The 18,891-nt window shown below is 41.6% G+C and overlaps 1 protein-coding gene across 3 annotated transcripts in view; it reads right to left on the minus strand.

The window, feature by feature from the left end:
• Window positions 1–18,891, minus strand: part of TEK (TEK receptor tyrosine kinase) — a 99,695-nt gene that overhangs the window by 42,601 nt on the left and 38,203 nt on the right. For 2 of the 3 annotated variants that reach the window (XM_005683592.3, XM_005683591.3), the window contains exons 2-6: window positions 14,301–14,612; window positions 7,619–7,729; window positions 6,356–6,508; window positions 1,353–1,484; window positions 550–690 (exon numbers count right to left, since the gene is read on the minus strand). In XM_005683592.3, coding sequence (XP_005683649.2) covers window positions 550–690; window positions 1,353–1,484; window positions 6,356–6,508; window positions 7,619–7,729; window positions 14,301–14,612 — 849 coding nt within the window. Of the gene's footprint in view, window positions 1–549; window positions 691–1,352; window positions 1,485–6,355; window positions 6,509–7,618; window positions 7,730–14,300; window positions 14,613–18,891 lie in introns of those variants that run through there. The other variant, XM_018051890.1, reaches the window with a different exon arrangement.

Consider the following 18,891-nt stretch of genomic DNA (forward strand, 5'->3'; position numbering starts at 1 on the left):
TGTGATAGTCTATATAAAAAGCTTATTGGAAAGTAGATGAGAAACGTACACCTCTGAGCTTCTTTGAGTAGGTGAAGCTAGTATCGCTTGAGCAAGGGCCACAGAAGATAAGATCTTAACTTCCTCGATTTTCAAATCCCAAATCTTATCTGTATCTGACATAAAGTACTGATATTTATGATGTAGTGAAAAAGAAATAAATCTAAACCTTTCCAGCCCAAAATGTGGTCTGAAATGCAACAGCATCATCTGGGAGCTTGTTAGAAATGCAGACCCTCAGTCTTCCGTCCAGACCTATAGATCAGAATCTGTGGTCTAAAAAGATCCCCAGGTGATATGTATCAGCAGCACTTTCTAAGTGGTCCAGAGTCTTAATACAAAAGCATAATTAACTTCAGATGAAAGTATCTTTGATTCAAAACCCTATAGCTCAGCAAAGGCAGTTGACTGAGTAGTCCAGGTATGTCCTACACACCGATGTCTGGGAAGCTGGGTCTCCTTGGTATACCTGCTAGAACCTCGTCTCTTCAGGGTGTGACTGGCCCATACCTTCATTGCACTGCAGACCCTTCCAGCCTGTGGCACAGGAGCACCCATAGGGGTCTGGGAGGCAGAACACGAAGGACTTGCATCCCTCTGGTTCACTACACCTTTCTTTACAAGTTCTGCCAAATGTGTGCGGTTCACACGCTATGGGAGAGAAAAAGATAATTCAGAGGCAAATACCCAACCCTTTGAAAGGCATGATTCTTCTTTTCAAGGGTCTCTCCTAGACCACCGAACATGGAAGATAGTCCAGTCTGAGCCATGGAATAGTCAGGGTAAAGAACCCTTATGGTCCACCTTACAGATAATTAAACTGCCTTTTGGACAGGACACAGGAGCCACTACTCCCAGTTATGCAGGCCATGCATTGCACAAACTGATGGAATGGTGTTCACATCAATGACGTCACAGATTTGTACACCTGTCACAACTTTCCCCTGGTGGCTCAGCTGGTAAAGAATTCACCTGTAATGCAGGAGACCTGGGTTCGATCCCTGGGTTGAGAAGATCCCCTGGAGAAGGGAACAGCTACCCACTCCAGTATTCTGGCCTGGAAAATCCCATGGACTGTAGTCCATGGGGTCGTGAAGAGTCGGACACGACTGAGTGACTTTCACAACTTTCCAGTGGTTGACAATAAAGAGCCTTCAGGAAAGGGCACCTTTTTTTGAATTCACACAAAGGTACCATATCGCAGTCACAGAGGCCATTTAGCTTCCATCCCCAACTGTGTCCAGATCTAAAATTTGGATTCAGCAATGATGGATTTTAAATCCAAAGGTACTCATCAAGCACTCTTGACTTACCCTTCTCACACGTTCTCCCCATAAACCCAGGAGGGCAAATGCATTCCCCAGTATCTTCATGGCAAATCCCATTGTTCATACAAGCAGTGCAGATGCGGTTACATTCAGGTCCCCACTTCTGAGCTTCACATCCTTTGGTTAAGGAAAACAAAACTCTGGTGAGTGGAGCACATTCATTCCTCAAAGCTCTGCTGAGCACCTGTGACATGTTAGTCACATGAGTGAACACTGGTGAATGAAGATAAATAAAACGCAACCTCTGCTCTCAAAAAGCTGAGTCCAATGCGGGAAACAGACATGTAATGGAACATGATAAAGACAAAGATAGAAGTACCCAATTATTTTCTTAACTTTTCATTTTATATTGGAGTATAGCTGATCAACAATGTTGTGCCAATTCCAGGTGGTCAGCAAAGGGACTCAGCCACACTTACATATGTACCCATTCTCTCTTAAACTCCTCTCCCACACAGGCTGCCACATAATGCTGAGCAGTATTCCTTGTGCTATATATATAGTAGATCCTTGTTGGTTATTCATTTTAAATATAGCAGTGTGAGAACTATCTAATCTGTATTAGGGTTGGAATATGGCAGAAAGGAAGGCTTCGCAGAGGAGGTGGTATGTGAGTTGAATCTGTAAGACCTCCTAAGTGACAAAGAAGATAATGCTGGAGAGTGTGTTCTGGGCAAAGGCTAGATTGGGAGGAAAACATGGTATGTTTGAGGAGCTGCAGGTACAGTTAGAGACAAGAGTAGTGGTTTTCAAAGGGTGACCCATGATGAGTAGCATCTCCATTATCTGGGAATCTGTTAGAAATGCAAACCCCAGACTCCTATCTATGACTTACTGGATGAGAAACTCTGGAGGTAGCTTAGTGCCCTATGCTTCACAGGTGTTTTAGATAATTCTGAGGCATGCCAAATTTGGGAACATCCAGTTTAAAGAATGTGGAGAAAAACCTAAATGGGCAAAGAATCTGAAAAAGAATAGATATATGTATATGTATAACTGAATCACTTTACTCTACATATGAAATAACACAACATTGTAAATCAGCCATACTTCAATATTAAATAAAAATTTTTAAAAGATGAAGAATGTGGAGAAGGGAAACAAGCTAAAAGGGGAAGCAGGAGCTAGTAGCACTCAAATATTTTTCAGGTAGAAAACACAGAAGAAATGAAGCAAGATTCAAAACCGAAAGCACAAGAATGGTAAAAGGCTTCCTAGATTCATATTTCCTGGCTCCTCCACTTCAGTGCCTGGTGATTTGAGATTGTTAATTAGACCCAAAGACACCTTCTAATGTAAGGAAAACTCAGGGGGAGTGGGGTGGGGTGACCTTTTGTGGTCAGGAATTTAGTTTAATCTTTCTTCTGAAAGGAACTAATGTCTTTGTCCCTGAATATGAGTCTCACAGTGGTAAACTTGGACCTGTGCCAATGGCTTATAATATTTTTGGCAAGAACTCCTGGTTATCAGTATTTTCTCTAAAATAATCAGTAAGACTGTCAACACAGACCCAGTCTGACAGGCAACCACCTAACAGATAAAGCTACAAAATGTCTCAAAGCTAATGTTTACATGCCTTCATGTATAAAGGGGAAAATCCTACACAATCAGTGATTTCTTGAAAGCCAGACCCCAGATTATCTTCAGACGCTGAAAACTAATGATGACAGAACCCCGGGATAAAAGTGGGTCTCCTGTTACATTAACCTATGTACCAATCTGTAGACCTGTCACAGTTTCACTCTTAATCCTGGGAAAGAGAAAAGGATTAAGCTTGAGGAAATAAATGGGGTGATCTCTCAGGGATGAAGGCAGGAAAAGAGTTCCTTGATAAGCAACAAGTATGCAGTTCGTTGTCATTTAGTCACTCAGTCGTGTCCGACTCTTGTGACCCCATGGACTGTAGTCTGTCAGGCTCCTCTGTTCATGGGATTTCCCAGGCAAGCATACTGGAGTGGGTTGCCATTTCCTTCTCCAAGTATGCAGTTAGGCCTCTGTGATTTTCTTCAAAATATAAAAAGGTATTGTGTTCTAGAAAACTACAGATCCATGGCATCCAAAGAGAAATCTTACAATCTTAATGTTTTCAAAAAATCTTAAAAAAAAAAAAACAAACTATATTGGAGTATAGTTGCTTTACAGTGTTGTATTAGTTTCCACTGTACAACAAAGTGAATCTGCTATACTGTCATGGAGAGAATTTATGCTGAAAAGAAACCCTGTAAATATAACCAGTTTGATTTTTAATATTCAGTCTTTATGACAGAATATCACCCTTATGGCAGAAAGTGAAGAACTAAAGAGCCTCTTGATGAAAGTGAAAGAGGAGAGTGAAAAATTCGGTTTTAAGCTCAACATTCAGAAAACAAAGATCCAGTCCTGTCAATTCATGGCAAATAGATAGAGAAACAGTGGAAACAGTGACAGACTTTATTTTGGGGGGCTCCAAAATCACTGCAGATGGTGACTGCAGCCATGAAATTAAAAGACGCTTGCTCCTTGGAAGAAAAGTTATGACCAACCTAGACAGCATGTTAAAAAGCAGAGACATTACTTTGCTAACAAAGGTCCATCTAGTCAAGGCTATGGTTTTTCCAGTAGTCATGTATGAATATGAGAGTTGGACTATAAAGAAAGCTAAGTGCCAGAGAATTGATGCTTTTGCACTGTGGTGTTGGAGAAGACTCCTGAGAGTCCCTTGGACTGCAAGGAAATCCAACCAGACCATACTAAAGGAAATCAGTCCTGAATGTTCACTGGAAGGACTGATGCTGAAGCTGAAACTCCAATACTTTGGCCACCTGATGCGAAGAGCTGACTCATTTGAAAAGATCCTGATGCTGGGAAAGATTGAAGTCAAGAGGAGAAGGGGACGACAGAGGATGAGATGGTTGAATGGCATCACCGACTCAATGAACATGAGTTTGACTAAACTCCAGGAGTTGGTAATGGACAGGGAGGCCTGGCGTGCTGCAGTCTATGGGGTCACAAAAAGTTGGACATGATTGAGCAACTGAACTGAACTGATTCCTAGGGTTCAAATTTACCTGAAAAGATATACTAGTTATGAGAAATGGACAAATGCCTTCAGCTGTACCTCATTTCTTAGTAAACATAAAAGAGGTCAAGCAGGGAAAGTGTTCGTCATTCAATCGTGTCAGACTCTTTGAGATTCCAGGGACTGTAGTTCGCCAGGTTCCTCTGTCCATAGAATTCTCCAGGCAAGAATTCTGGAGTGAGTTGCCATTTCCTTCTCCAGGGGATCTTCCCAACCCAGGGATTGAACCTGAGTCTCCTACATTGCAGGCAGATTCTTTATTGTCTGAGCCACCAGGGAAGCCCCAAGTAGGGAAAAGTAATTTTAAATGGGATGGTTGTGACCCAGCTCAAACTTTGTTAGAATGATTTTAGATATTAGCAGTGCTTTTCCAACAGTTTTACTGAAATGAGAGCAAAAGAAAATAAATGTGCTTCTGACAGTCTAAAAAGGAGACAAATTGGAGATCAAAATGTGTTCGAAGTCTTTTATCTTCAAAGTTCAAGAGAATTTTAAATTCTAAACTATGCTAAGTCTTATTTGCTCTGATGTTAAAGAAAAAAAAGTTTTAAACCTTTTACTATGTATCAACATCTGATGTTTCTGATATTGTTAGGAAATTTGCCAATTTTTATCCCTGACTCTGAGCATGGAACATGGTGCTATATCACATTGGAGAGACCATATTTTTATTTTTTTAAATTTTTTTAGGTTATGAAAGTATGGTAACACATTTACCATATAGTAGTTCCACTATATATCACAATCATTTAAGTAGATAAATTTTTAGTTGGAGTTTCAATATCAAGCTGGAGAGACCATCTTAATGAAGTGAATGCAAATTGTGTCCTTGCCATTCAGATTCTCAAAGAAAGGAGATGAATGAAAGGGGATTTTACTTGCCCAAACTAGATGAACCACACTTTTCACAGGTCTATTGTCATACTGCAATACCTGTTTATCTATTTATGTATGTACCTGCTCCGCTTGAGAATTACCTGAGGGACAGTCATTCAGCTTATTATCTTTGTATTCTCAACACCAACAAAATGCCTGGCAGAGACTTATAATCCACACAGACTTGTTGAATGAATGAATGCATGAATATAATGCAAAGCAAAACAAGTGCTCTTCATGAATTAGGGGTGCTAATCATTAGAGAAATGACAGAGGATCCCTGTCAGAATACTTAGACCCGAAGGCCTGAACATTTCATATCATGAATACCTAACACAACTGGGGAAAATTCAGGGCAAATTTTTTGCTTTCTATAGACCAATTTCTGGTAAAAAAGACTGGTGATAGTTACTGTCTACCTAGATAGCTATAATAGGGGGGAAACATTTTCACTAGTTGTAATACTTGCATTTTTCAAACCTGAAAACAGAAAACACATTTGGGAGTTAAATGATCTCAAAAGTGTGTGATTTATGGGGGACTTAGTGTTTAACTAGATATTAGACTAACCCAGAAGGCCTAACTCTTCTCCCAGTAGCAGACACCTTTTTGGGAGACTGTCCATCTCAGAGGGATTCCCATTTTGTCTGAGGAAACTGCTGCTATTCACGTGTGAGGTCCTAGAGCCCTCGCTGTAATATGTGGCTCCACTCCCACCTATAACTCCTTGGTCTAGGCAGGTAGACACCTGACAAATGTCAGACCAATCTGACTCTTCATCCTGAGAGTTCAACATTTAGAAGTAAGTGAAACATCACTGAAGCTAAGTTAGGGTAATGGTAGCATCCTAGAGAGAAAGTCCACCCTCCCACACTGCAGTGCTGAGCTGAAGATCTTCCCTGGAAGATATTTTCTAGAACTTGCTTGTCAGCCTTTAAATCAGTTTTTAAGAGTCTTTAGCATACTTCCAAGTAATCCCAGTTTTTGCTTAAGTATCCAGAGTCAGTTTTGGTTACTCACAACTCAAAATTGTAACAGCTACACCGTCACTTACTCCGGACTATGAGCCTGGTGAAGGCTGAGGTGAAGAGGTTTCCTCCTATGTACCTGGCCGAGTACACGCCAGCATCCTGGGGCTGAGCGTGAGGCAGATGCACTTCCAGAATGTCAGGGACTTCGTGCCGGGGCACCGAGTGGATGAAGGAACCTGTAAGGGAGGAGAGTGAAGAACCATGGGTCACCCTCAAACACTCCTGTTCCCTTGTCTGGCCCCTCCACTTGATCAGCTTTCCCTGACCTGATATAGAAAACGTGCTCAAGCATATTAGATGTGGGAAAAGAATGAAAAGGTTGCTATTGAATGCTCTCCCAAAACTCGAGAAAAGGATGGTGCTGGAGCAGATAGGTCCACCTATCTATGAGGTCCACCACTGAACACATGAGGATGAGGGTAGCCTAACATTCTTATCTTCTGCAGGGAGAGGCAACTAGGCAAACCTGGGGAAAATGTCAGGTAACCTTGCCAACTAATCAATTAAGAGACACCTAGAATTACTACTCCCACCTGTAAGTCTCAGCCATCCACAGAACCCAGACTAGGCCCCATCAATATCTCAGCTGCATGAGACAACTGCCACCAGACAGTCCCAAACTGTAGTTGGACACAGACAGATTTGCATTGCACAGTTAGATCCCCATAATCACCACCAATTGGCATTCCAGGTTCACTGCCCTTTCCCTTAGCCTTGCAATCAAACAGGGTCACATGGCAGAATTTGAGACCCCCAAATATTCCATCATGATGGAATTTTGTTAAACATTCATAGTTCATGTTGTATATTCCCATAACATCTTATGGAAAAGATGAACTTTTTGGCTAACCCAATACACTGTAGGTGCATTCACATATGTATATAAATCTCCATTTTAATTTATTTAAGTAACCAAACATGTTACCTAAGACAGCTTCTATCATAGGATTTGATTGGGCTTCCCTGGTAGCTCAGACAGTAAAGAATCTGCCTTCAGTGCAGGAGAACAGGGTTCAATCCCTGGGTCAGGAAGATCCCCTGGAGAAGGGAACAGCTACTCACTCCAGTATTCTTGCCTACAGAATTCCGCAGACAGAGGAGCCTCATGGGCTATAGTCCATGGGATAGCAAAGAGTCAGACAGGACTGAGCAACTAACATTTTCACTTAGCAGCCTGACTTCAAACATCTGCCCCCAAGACTGGAATGAGATAATGACCCAATATTGCTTGGCAGTCTGATGTCTTACACAACAATGCAAGAATGAAACAAAACACACGGACTCACCATTTTTGTAAATCACTGCATCTTCTTCTTTAATCAATACCTTTTTGAAAGATATGTTCACATTATCTCCCCTGTCCACAGTCATAGTTAAAGTAGCTGGTAGAAAGGAAGCTGTTAAAAGAGAGAGAGAAAAAAAAAAAATGAGAAAATGAGGTTACATAGCTTCTCCAGGAACAACTGAAACTTGAATCAGAGGATGAGATCCGGGACTTGGCAGGAGTCAGGGATTTTCATGTTAGCTTAGAGAGCTACCCTGTGAAGACACATGATGCCTCTGAACCATGCTCAAAAGCACCTGGGCTTTAGGTACATCTGCTTGCTTTCCTTAATACCTGCCAACCCAGGCATGGCACTCTGCAAGATTCCCACAGAGATGCTGTGGGGCAGATGGCGATGAATGCGGACCCAGAGGAAGAGTGGTGTAGATCAAAGGGCACTGTGAGCACTGGAATTAGACAGTCCTGGGCTTAAGGTCACCCTCTGCCAATTTCTGAACCTCTTTGACCCAGTTACTTCACCTCCGGACACCTCAGCTTCCTCATCTGTAATTTGGAAGTGAAAGTATTTACCTTAAACAGTTGTTAGGAGCATTAAAGGGCTTCCAAGGTGGTGTAGTGGCCAAGTCTGCCCGCCAGTGCAGCAGATGTGGGTTCAATCCCTGGGTTGGGAAGATCCCCTGGAGGAGGAAATGGCTACCCACTCCACTATTCTAGTCTGGAAAATTCCATGAACAGAGGAGCCTGGAGGGCTACAGTTCATGGGGTTGCAAAAGAGTCAGACACGACGGAGAGACTAAACAACGACTAAGCAACAACAAACACGAACATTAAATGATGTATGTGAAAGCCCTGGGTGCCTAGAAGAGGTCAGGATCCTTCCCAGATATAAACGAAGGCCACGCGGCTGTGCTGGCGCGTGCAGTGTGGCCACGAGTGGTGGGGAAGGCAGACAGGGGGCCCCAGCGGCCACTTTCCAGGGCTCCCTGTCGCCTGGCTAGAAGCTTCATTTCGCAATCTAACCCAAGTGGCTCTAACTCTCTGCGACATGCCCTTCGGCTCCTGTGAGAATTTTTCGTGACCATTTCATGCTGTTGTTCCTTTCTCTGTGGTTTGTTTACATTTTCTGCTTCTTTGTGTGAAGATTGTTTAGCTAACCGTGGGACTTCTCACTCAGCATTGTATTCTGAAAGGGAACCGAGATTCCCCCTTCGGCTCAACTCCAGCGTGGTTGTTCTTTCTGCCCCATTCTGTGGTTCTTTATTATTTCAGACTTGGTGTCTTTTAAGCTCCCTGTTTTGTGAGGATCTGAACACAGTCACAGGGCAGTGTTCTCCTGCCGCCCAGCCTGCCACCTCCTGCCTTCATGGCTCTAGGCTGACTGCTCTTTGCTGAGGACTAGTGAGGGGCATCCACAAGCCAGCCTTGCAACTGGGCTTCTTGATGACACCAGAATCCGGCTCAAACTTTGCACATAGTCAGATAATCGTGTGACTTGACTGGATCATGAAAACAATCAGCTCCTATGAACCAGGCATTGTTCTAAGAAACTTGCACAAATTTAATTTTCATAATATCTCCAGGAGATAGGTACTGCAATTATCTTAATTTTACAAATGAGGAAATCAAGGTCCAGAGAGGTTAAAAATTCTCTTCACGATTACACAGCAAGTTCACGGGACAGCCAGGATTTGAAGCAGGCAGTTCGGTTCCAGAGGCCTCTCCTAAGACCTTTGTTTTAAATTAAAAAAAAAAAAAGAAGTATTTATTTATGCTTTATCTGTTGATCACATTGCATGGCATGTGGGATCTTAGTTCCTTGACCAGAGATCGAACCTGCACCCCCTGCGTTAGCAATGTGGAGTCTTAACCACTGAACTCCAAGGAAGTGCCCAAGATTTTATTTTTAAAATGAGATTACTGAGGCCTATGTTAGAAGATGACTTGCTCGAGACCATTTGGATTGGTTAATTAACTCACAGATCTTACCCGAGAATATAATTCACTTATTCCTTAAGGAGTGGAGAAGAAACTACGAGGTAGTAAAATGACATTATAACTCTCAGTGTTTATTTATCATTAAATTGAAGGAGACAACTGAAACTTAGCTCAATTATTTTTCATCTATGGGAAATATCTTTCATTTTATGTCCATTATTATTTTGAGTAATCACCTGACAGCCCTATGAAGACAAGATATCCACGTCTATCATGTGGGTGGTGGAATTAAGGGTGACTAAGCCCCTTCTTGAAGGCCTCCTGACCATGAGTAAGTGTGAAAGTTGAGACACACACTTAAGACCGCCAGCCTTGTTCCAGACATAAGCCCTCCAGAATCATCTTCCCCTAGGCCCATGTCCTTACTTCTCACTTCCAGCCATTCTGAACTGTGCTCAGTGCTATAAACAGACCACGTGATCACTCACGTCCAATTTCTCTCTTCTCTTCCCTTTCCCTGTGTCTCACCAAGTCCTACTTAATCAGCAGTCTCCATTGAAACATCACTTTTTCCAGGGGCCTTCCAGAATCAGTTCAGTCACTCAGTTGTGTCTGACTCTTTGCAACCCCATGAACCGCAGAATGCCAGGCCTCCCTGTCCATCACCAACTCCCGGAGTCTACCCAAACCCATGTCCATTGAGTCGGTGATGCCATATAACCATCTCATCCTCTGTTGTCCCCTTCTCCTGCCCTCAATCTTTCCCAGCATCAGGGTCTTTTCAAATGAGTCAGCTCTTCGCATCAGGTGGCCAAAGGATTGGAGTTTCAGCTTCAACATCAGTCTTTTCAATGAACGCCCAGGACTGATCTCCTTTAGGATGGACTGGTTGGATCTCCTTGCAGTCCAAGGGACTCTCAAGAGTCTTCTCCAACACCACAGTTCAAAAGCATCAATTCTTCGGCACTCAGCTTTCTTTATAGTCCAACTCTCACATCCAGGAATCCAGGTTAACTGCCCTAGGACTGTCTTCCCGCAAGCTCAGCCATTCCCAATTACAGCCCCATGCAAAGTGTATCTCTCCTACTGGACTGGGCGTTCCAGGAGGGCAGGCTCATGGCGGTTTTGGAAGGCAGCACAGGGTGGTGGTTAGGGCCTTGATTCTGGGATCTGGCCCAAGTACACCTTCCCAGGTCCAATACAGGGAACCAGGTATGTAAATGCTTCTAAGTTACAATAGTTATAATGCTTATCTATTAACAGGAAATCATAATGGTCCTCATCAGATATGCATTTGCTAATGACTCAATTACAGAGCAATGTGTATAAAAAGTTGCTAGGGAGATGTCAGGCACATAGTAAGTATTTAAGGATGTTAACATCAATGCACCTCCCATGCGTGGCACAAATAGAGGCTTAAGGATACTTGTGGAAAGAATACATGAAAGAATCTGATTTCTAATTTTTCTATTTTCTTTATATTTTTAACATGCTCATTTGAGTTACTCAGATACAAATGGCAAATCTGTCAACTTCATAAATCATGTTTGGGAAATTACATGTTCTTAAAGCTATTTCTCAAATGAAAATAGGAAGAAAAATAACATAGCTGTCCTCTGATAGAACACTCTGAAACAGATCTTTGGATGTGAAAGTATTTCAAACTTCATTTATACTTCCCTACCCCCAAATGCAATTTTCAGGGATGTTTGAACAAACTGCTTTTGACTTTTTCAGATGATGCCATTGATAGAACAAACAAACAAAAAATCCTTCCGCTATTTGGCCATTTGGACTATGCGAGCCAATTTAAGCCATGTTTTGCCACATCTCAAATGGATTTTCCACTTCCTCCCCAGATACACGAGTCAGCAGCAAGCAGGAATATAGTGGTGTTTATCCTATCCTGCTGTGTCCCTAGGCAGGCACTCCTGAGTTCCCAAGAAGTTTTAGCAGTGAATTAATAGTGTCATGAAGACATAGTGTTGGAGGTTTTCTTGACTCACCATAAAAGATATCACTTTCTTTGCACCATATTTCAGCCATTGGATGGTCAAAGAAAATCAGTTCAACAGCCTGATACGATGTTATTCAAATACAGCAGGGAACGTACTGCCTATTTTTCTATTTTGTCTAAACCTCCACAATTATGTCGACAGCTGATATTAAAATTTTCCATAATTGAAAGGGAAAAGTAACAGTTCCACTAAATTATTGCTCATTGCAAGGCACTAAATAATGATAATTATTGAACATCTAGTGTAAGCCAGATAATGCTGGCAGTTTCATTTGATCCTCAAACGTATGTGGTAAAGTCTCTCTCTCCATTTATTTGTTAAATGAGCAAACTACGATTTCAGTTAAGTAACTTGCAACTTAAGTAGGTTGCAGAGCGGGGCTCAAACCCGTGTCTGGCTGACCTTCACCCCCATCTCTCTGTGCTCTAGGTTGCTTTTTGGGGTTTCCATTAGAGTTGTTGTACTTTACAAAACAAGTGCTCAGAATGGGGGAGGGTTGTTAATCTTAAGTGAGAGTGATATGGAAAGGTGGCACAACACAGGCTCTGAAGCCAGACTGCCTGGCATCAAATCCCTTTCCCACCATTCACAAACGGCTATTGTTATTTTTATGTAAATTGTTCTGCAATATCTCACTTTACACGGGCTTTCAGGAACATAGCGACTGTGTAAATCAAATCTTACACTCATGGGAGCTGGCTTCTTGCATGTACCAGCTTATTCTTATTTAAAACCTAAGAACACTTTTGAAGATATACCCATTTCACAGATGATTAAAAATGAGACCAATCGAAGTTGAATAACTCGCTAAGGTCATACAACTGGTAAGTAGTAGAAAAATAATTAAACTCAGGTGAATGTGAGTCTAAAAAAACCACCTTCTGATTCATGTCAATGTATGGCAAAACCAATACAGTATTGTAAAGTAAAATAAAGTAAAAATAAAATTTAAAAATCAATACAATAAAATCCTAATAAAAATAAAAAAGTAAAAAACCACCTTCTCTGCACTGTTCATCACTATCTATGCCTGACTTAGCCTCATTTACCTGAATTTAAACTATCCTTACCAGTGCTGACCTGGACTCTCACTTTGGAGGGATCATTATAATTGTTTTTAGACTCCCAATGTTTTGGTTTAATATGCTGTATGGTTTCCTATTTATACATTTCCAAGACAGCCCAGAAAAGGCATTTCTCACTTCATTCCTGTGAGGCCATTGGAGCACAAATCTCAGATCATCTTTGTTCAGAATGTGGACATATCCGCAGAAGGACATAACTCTTAATACAAGTCAAATCCCAGATGCCACATTTGAAAAATAACAGAGTCGACTTCAGCCATGATAGCTTTGGCACACCTCACATCCCTTTGTTCAACCTCTCTTCCCTCACTGGAGAGCCGCATTCCTGGGAATTTCTGTTGTGCATTTTTCCCACTCGCCTGGTGTCACTTAAAGGTGAATGTTAGGGTTTTGCTAAGAAAGCCTTTTCCCTCATTTTTGATGAATAATGGTTTTATCACTTTGATCGTAAAATCTTGCTGCTTTAGGTCAGAACAGAGTCATTAAACGATGTTTACAATGACATCTCCTCCAACTGCCATGAGTTTGATGGACTGGCCCAAAGTTGCAACTTGTACCCACTTCTATTTTTCTTTGGTTGCCCCACTTCCATCACATCACTGCCTTGTGAGGCATAGCAAGGAGTAATATTCCTTTTTTATATAATTAAATTTATTTATTTTCAATTGAAGGATAATTGCTCTACAGCATTGTGGATGGTTTCTGTCAAACATCAACGTGGATCAGCCATAAAAAGGCTCTCGACATCCTCTGTCTCAACTGCTAAAATTAAACCACAATCTAACAAGAATGGCAGCCTATAAAAAGGGTCCCAAGTCTTCATCCCTCCTTATATCCAAACTCTTGGCTGTTTAACTGTGCAGTACCCCCCACATCTGGACTTTAGCTCGACTCTTTGACTTGCTTTGGGTAATAAAATGAGACAGAAGTGAGGGCGTACAGTACTGAGGCTAGGTTTCAAGAAACACTGTATGTTTCCACTTGCTGTCTTGTACCCCTGCCGTCTCCATGAGAATATACCTAGGTTAGCTTGCTAACTGGTTAACAGTCAACTGGAACAGAGCCAAGGAGGCCCAAGCAATGCCAGCCTAATAAACCTACAGCCAGCCAACATCCATACACTTGAGAAAGCCACCCAATCAAGACCAGCAGAGCCATCACATCAAGCCAGCTGACTTAGACACACAACCTTGGACTGTTGTTATAGTACGCCACTGTGATTTCAGCTGTGTGTTACACATAATTACTGTGTCAATAGATAACTAATACACCAAGTAACTACACTGAGTTGGCAGTGGACAGCTGTCTTCATTGCTGTGAATCATATTATATGCACGTAACATGTCCAGGTCTCCACCAGGACCATGGAGTCCTCAGTAGAACATGTGATATATATGTTCATTTCATTTCATGAACTAGGCACAATGTCTAGTGAAAGGGTTATATATGAGGGAGCTGGACTGGATTATCTCTTATCACCAATGCTCTGTACACTAGAGATAGTAACTCTTGGAAAGAGGCAGACAAGGTCTTCAAACTCCACACTCAGGTGGCTCATGCCCAGTCTGAGTGAGCAGCTGCCAAGACAAGAGGCAAGTGTGTGTCTCAGTAGACCTCATCTGCTCACAACTAAGAGGCATGTTACCTTGTTGGCGCATCTTCATGGTCCGTATCCTTATTGCCTGTCCTCGAACTCGCCCTTCACAGAAATAAGCACCATTGATTTTACTAGCCTTTTCTCTCTTCCAAACAACTTTTTTAGCCCATTCTCTGGTCGCATCTTGAGTCACTTCCAGTGGATCCTGGTGCTGGTTCATTAAGGCTTCAAAGTCCCTTCCGATGGTGATGGGCTCATGGGGGCGCCATCCAGAGGCAATGCAAGTGAGGGATGTCTCAGCATCAGACACAAGAGGTAGGGAATTGATCAGGATCAGGTCCATGGCACTGTCCACTGTTGCTGAAAGGAAGAAGGGAACATAATGTATAAGGAAGGTTATTAACATGGCCCCACAGGATAAGGTGGTTTCGCAAAGCTTTGTCTAAGAATAACTGTGAACAGTCTTTCTAAAATGCTACTCTGACCATGTGCTTATCTTCCATTGGACGAAATCTGAAACTCTTTACCACGGCATCAAGACTCTTTGTCACCTAGACCCTGCTAACCACTCTTACCCCACTGCACTGTAATGGACTGTTACTCATTCTCCATTCCCAAAACAAGCTGTGCACAAGGTATCTTTACTGCTACAGTGCCTAAGACATAGTTAAGTATTCAGTAAGTGTTGAGACAAATTCATGATAATGGCTTTATTATTTTTATTATGAACTATCATTAATAATTACTATTTATGATAATTAAGTATTAATCAATTAGTGATAACGTGGTTCTATCCCAATAATTGGGGTTTTCCAGGTGGTGCTAGTGGTGAAGAACTTGCTTGCCAATGCAGGAGACATAAAAGACAAGGTTAAATCCTTGAGAAAACCAGTGGGAAGATACACTGGAGGAGGGCATGGCAACCCACTCCAGTTTTCTTGCCTGGAGAATCCCATGGACAGAGGAGCCTGGAGGGCTACAGTCCAAGGGGTTGCAAAGAGTCAGACATGACTGAAGAGACTTAGCACACATCCCAATATAAAGTATTCTAAAGAAATATGTCAACCACATACACCATATTCTAACTTTATAGACTCTCATCATTAGCAAGGTATTGTCCAATTCCATAATAAATTCTACAAGGTGAGGGAGGAATGGAGTGAATTTTGCATTTTTTCCTAAGCCTCATCTTTGACAAATGTAGACAGTGTATTAAGAAGCAGAGATACCGCTTTGCCAACAAAGGTCTGTATAGTCAAAGCTATGGTTTTTCCAGCAGTCGTGCATGGAAGTGGGTTGGACCATAAAGAAGGCTGAGTGTCAAAGAATCGATGCTTTTAAACTGTGGTTTTGGAGAAGACTCTTGAGAGTCCCTTGGACTGCAAGGAGATCCAACCAGTCCATCCTAAAGGAGATCAGTCCTATCTATTTATTGGAAGTTACAGCTGAAACTCCAATATTTTGGCCACTTGATGTAAAGAGCCAACTCATTAGAAAAGACCCTGATGCTGGGAAAGATTGAAAGCAGGAGGAGAAGGAGATGGCAGAGGACAAGATGGTTGGATGGCATCACTGACTCAATGGACATGAGTTTGAGCAAGCTCCAAGAGATGGAAGGACAGGGAAGCCAGGCGTGCTGCAGTCCATGCGGTCACAAAGAGTCAGACATCTATAACACAAATGAAGCTATCTCTGAAATAGAAACAGACTCACAGATATAGAAAACAGATCTGTGGTTGCCAATGGGGAGAGGGGTAGGGGAGGGATGAAGTGGGACACTGCGGTTAGCAGATGCAAACTAACATATATAGGATGGATAAAAAACAAGGTCTTATGGTATAGCACAGGGAACTATATTCAATATTTCATGATAAACCATAATGGAAAAGAAATTAAAAACAACATATAGATGTATAACTGAATCATTTTGCTATACAGCAAAAATTAACAGAATGCTGTAAATCAACCATGTTTCAATAATTTTTTTTAAAAAAATGAAAGTGCTCTTCTGAGTCTAAATTGACTTCTTGCCCATATTTAAAACACTGTTTTGAAAAAAAGAAAAAAGACCCTTTTGATAACTACTGAGCTCATGGGGGTGGGGAAGCAGATGTTATGTTTTTACAAAATACCATAGAAAGGTGGTCAATCATTGCTGAGGATTTGGAGTGGCTATTCATCTACCTACTCATGCCAAGCTCTGCGCCTGCCATGAAGTCCTCATAATTTTCAACGGCATTTGCCAACGTTTGATATATGCAGTGATGTTTTAAGGATGATCCTACTAGGAGATACATTTTAATCTGACTCACTAGGAAGAATTTCGAAGTCAAGTCTTAACGTAAGTAGGAGTTGGTGCTGTAATTTTTTTATTGTCAGGTTAACTCAACACACTGAGGGTAGAAAACTTGACCTGAATGGATTGCCCAAGCCTGACCCTCAAGCATCTATCTTGCTTCTAGCTTCGTTGGTTTAAGATTTCGAGAGCGAAAACAGAGGTTAGGATAAGAAAAGTGTCACAAGAAAGGATGAGCTAAGAAACCTAGCAGGGGAATTGCAGCCTCCAAAGTAACACCAGAGAACAGCTGCCCTTCCACACGCACACCCAGCCCTGCCTCCCAGCAAGCGCCACCCCTTCCAGATATGCTCCCAGAGAAAGTCCTCAGGAGGAAAGAAATACAGTAATTCTGTCAGCTCCAATGAGATCCTGGCTCATTTCTAGGGCCAGTTGAATGCTTTGCCAAAACCATGGGCTCTGCTCTGAACTCACCAAACTGGGTCAGCACTGGCCATGGTTTAGTTAATGACTTTAGGAAATAATAGAAAAGGCAGCTGATTTGAAAAGACAACCACACTGCACCTGCAAATAGTTTCTAGGTATGGGTCTAGTTTCTTTTTCCTTTTGCTCCTCCCGGCTCTCTCCCATTACTTTCAGGAAGGGAAAGAAAGGGAAATTGTATACACTGAGAGTCTGGATTTGACTACACGTTGCTACCCTTCTTCAGCATGTCAGTTACTGGAAGCTCTCTTCCACCTGTGAGTTCTCTGTCCTTTGTACTGCCATTTACCATAAAATAGCAGAAGAATTTTGTATATGAGCTTTAGATATGGGAAGAAGTACTTAGCAGGTTGCTGGAATGAATTTTAAAAATCATTCTGTCTTTCTTAAAATATGAACCTATATTTTTCTTGTTTGTATAGATCTAGAGAATTTCAGGAAGATGATTCATGAAGCTAAAAACAAGGGTGACCAATTGGGGAAAATGAGGTTACTGGGGGACAATGATGCAAAGAAAAATTTTCACTGTCCACTTAATGTAGACTGATTTTGAACCATTTGAACATTACCTACATGCCAAAAAATAAACCTAAAAATGTAAATGTTTTTTCTTGTCCCTAAAAATGGTGCATCTGGAAGGGAATCAAGAACCAGAGAAATATATATGTCTGTCATCATTTATGCCTACACACAGCCAAATCTTTTTGGATTACATCCAAATAATGCATTTTCTTTCTCTCTCAACTTTGGACTGGTGAGAGGAAATGTGATGTCATTCTATAGTGCTGGAAAAAAATTGATTAAAATAAAATTTAAGTAAAGGGAGGAGGAGAGTGGCCAAACTTCACTTTCAAAGAGAAAAGAGAAGCAGAGGCCCCACCGCCACAAGTACAGCTGTAGCCTGCGTTCTCTTGAAAGGGTTTTGCCACTGGCCCCATGAAAGGTATGACTACCACTGCATGGCTGGTGCCATCAAGAATCTACTACCACTGGTACTTTCCTGAGAATAACTGCCAAGAGAGAGAGCCCCCCTGGGCTCACACGGATGTTCGTCCCCACGCCAACACCTTTTCTTCTACTACAAAACTATCCTCTCCAAGTCCAGTTGGAGACTGGCTTTGGGTGGTTTCACCACAATCACAGCCTGAAGTCGTCTGATCAAATTCATTAATTAGTTCAATTTACTCTACTAACATCAAGGCTAAGAGACTTCCCTGGTGGTCCAGTGGCTAAGACTCTGTGCTGCCAATGCAGGGTGCCCAAGTTTGATCCCTGGTCAGGGAGCCAGATCCCACATGCTGCCAAAAAAAAAAGATTCCTCATTCCTTCAAAAAAAAGAATCCTGAAACAACAAAGATTGAAGATCCCTCATGCTACAACTGAGACCTGGCACAGCCAAAATAAAAACAAATAATTTAAAGACAAACAAAAAAACTCAAGGCTAAGAGTCTGCTGTAAGTAAGGTGTGTATGGAATTTCATACATCTTACATGTTTTAGGGATTGATACTATTTTCCCTCAGCAAAGATTTCACAAATACTTTTCAATATTTGCATAAAAGTGTGTCATGTTTGTAAGGAAATACTTGCTGCTATAACTGGGTGCCTGCTGAGTTAACAAATATTGTTCATCACGGTTGACGCCCAGCAGTATCCTAAAATGTTGTTCTGCTCATTATATGTTCTGTGTGCTGTACTGAACGCCTCTAACCTTCTGCAGTAAAATTTTCTCACTAAATTTCATTGTGGTGAACACAAAATGCTGCTTAAATTTTGTTTTTGCATATAGATTTTCTTGTATTCAGTATTGCTTTTGCAAAAATAAAATAGAATCACTTAAGGACAAGTAAAAATAAGAGAA

This window comes from Capra hircus, chromosome 8 (assembly GCF_001704415.2).
Source record: "Capra hircus breed San Clemente chromosome 8, ASM170441v1, whole genome shotgun sequence".
In the NCBI taxonomy this organism is placed as follows: Eukaryota; Metazoa; Chordata; class Mammalia; order Artiodactyla; family Bovidae; genus Capra; species Capra hircus.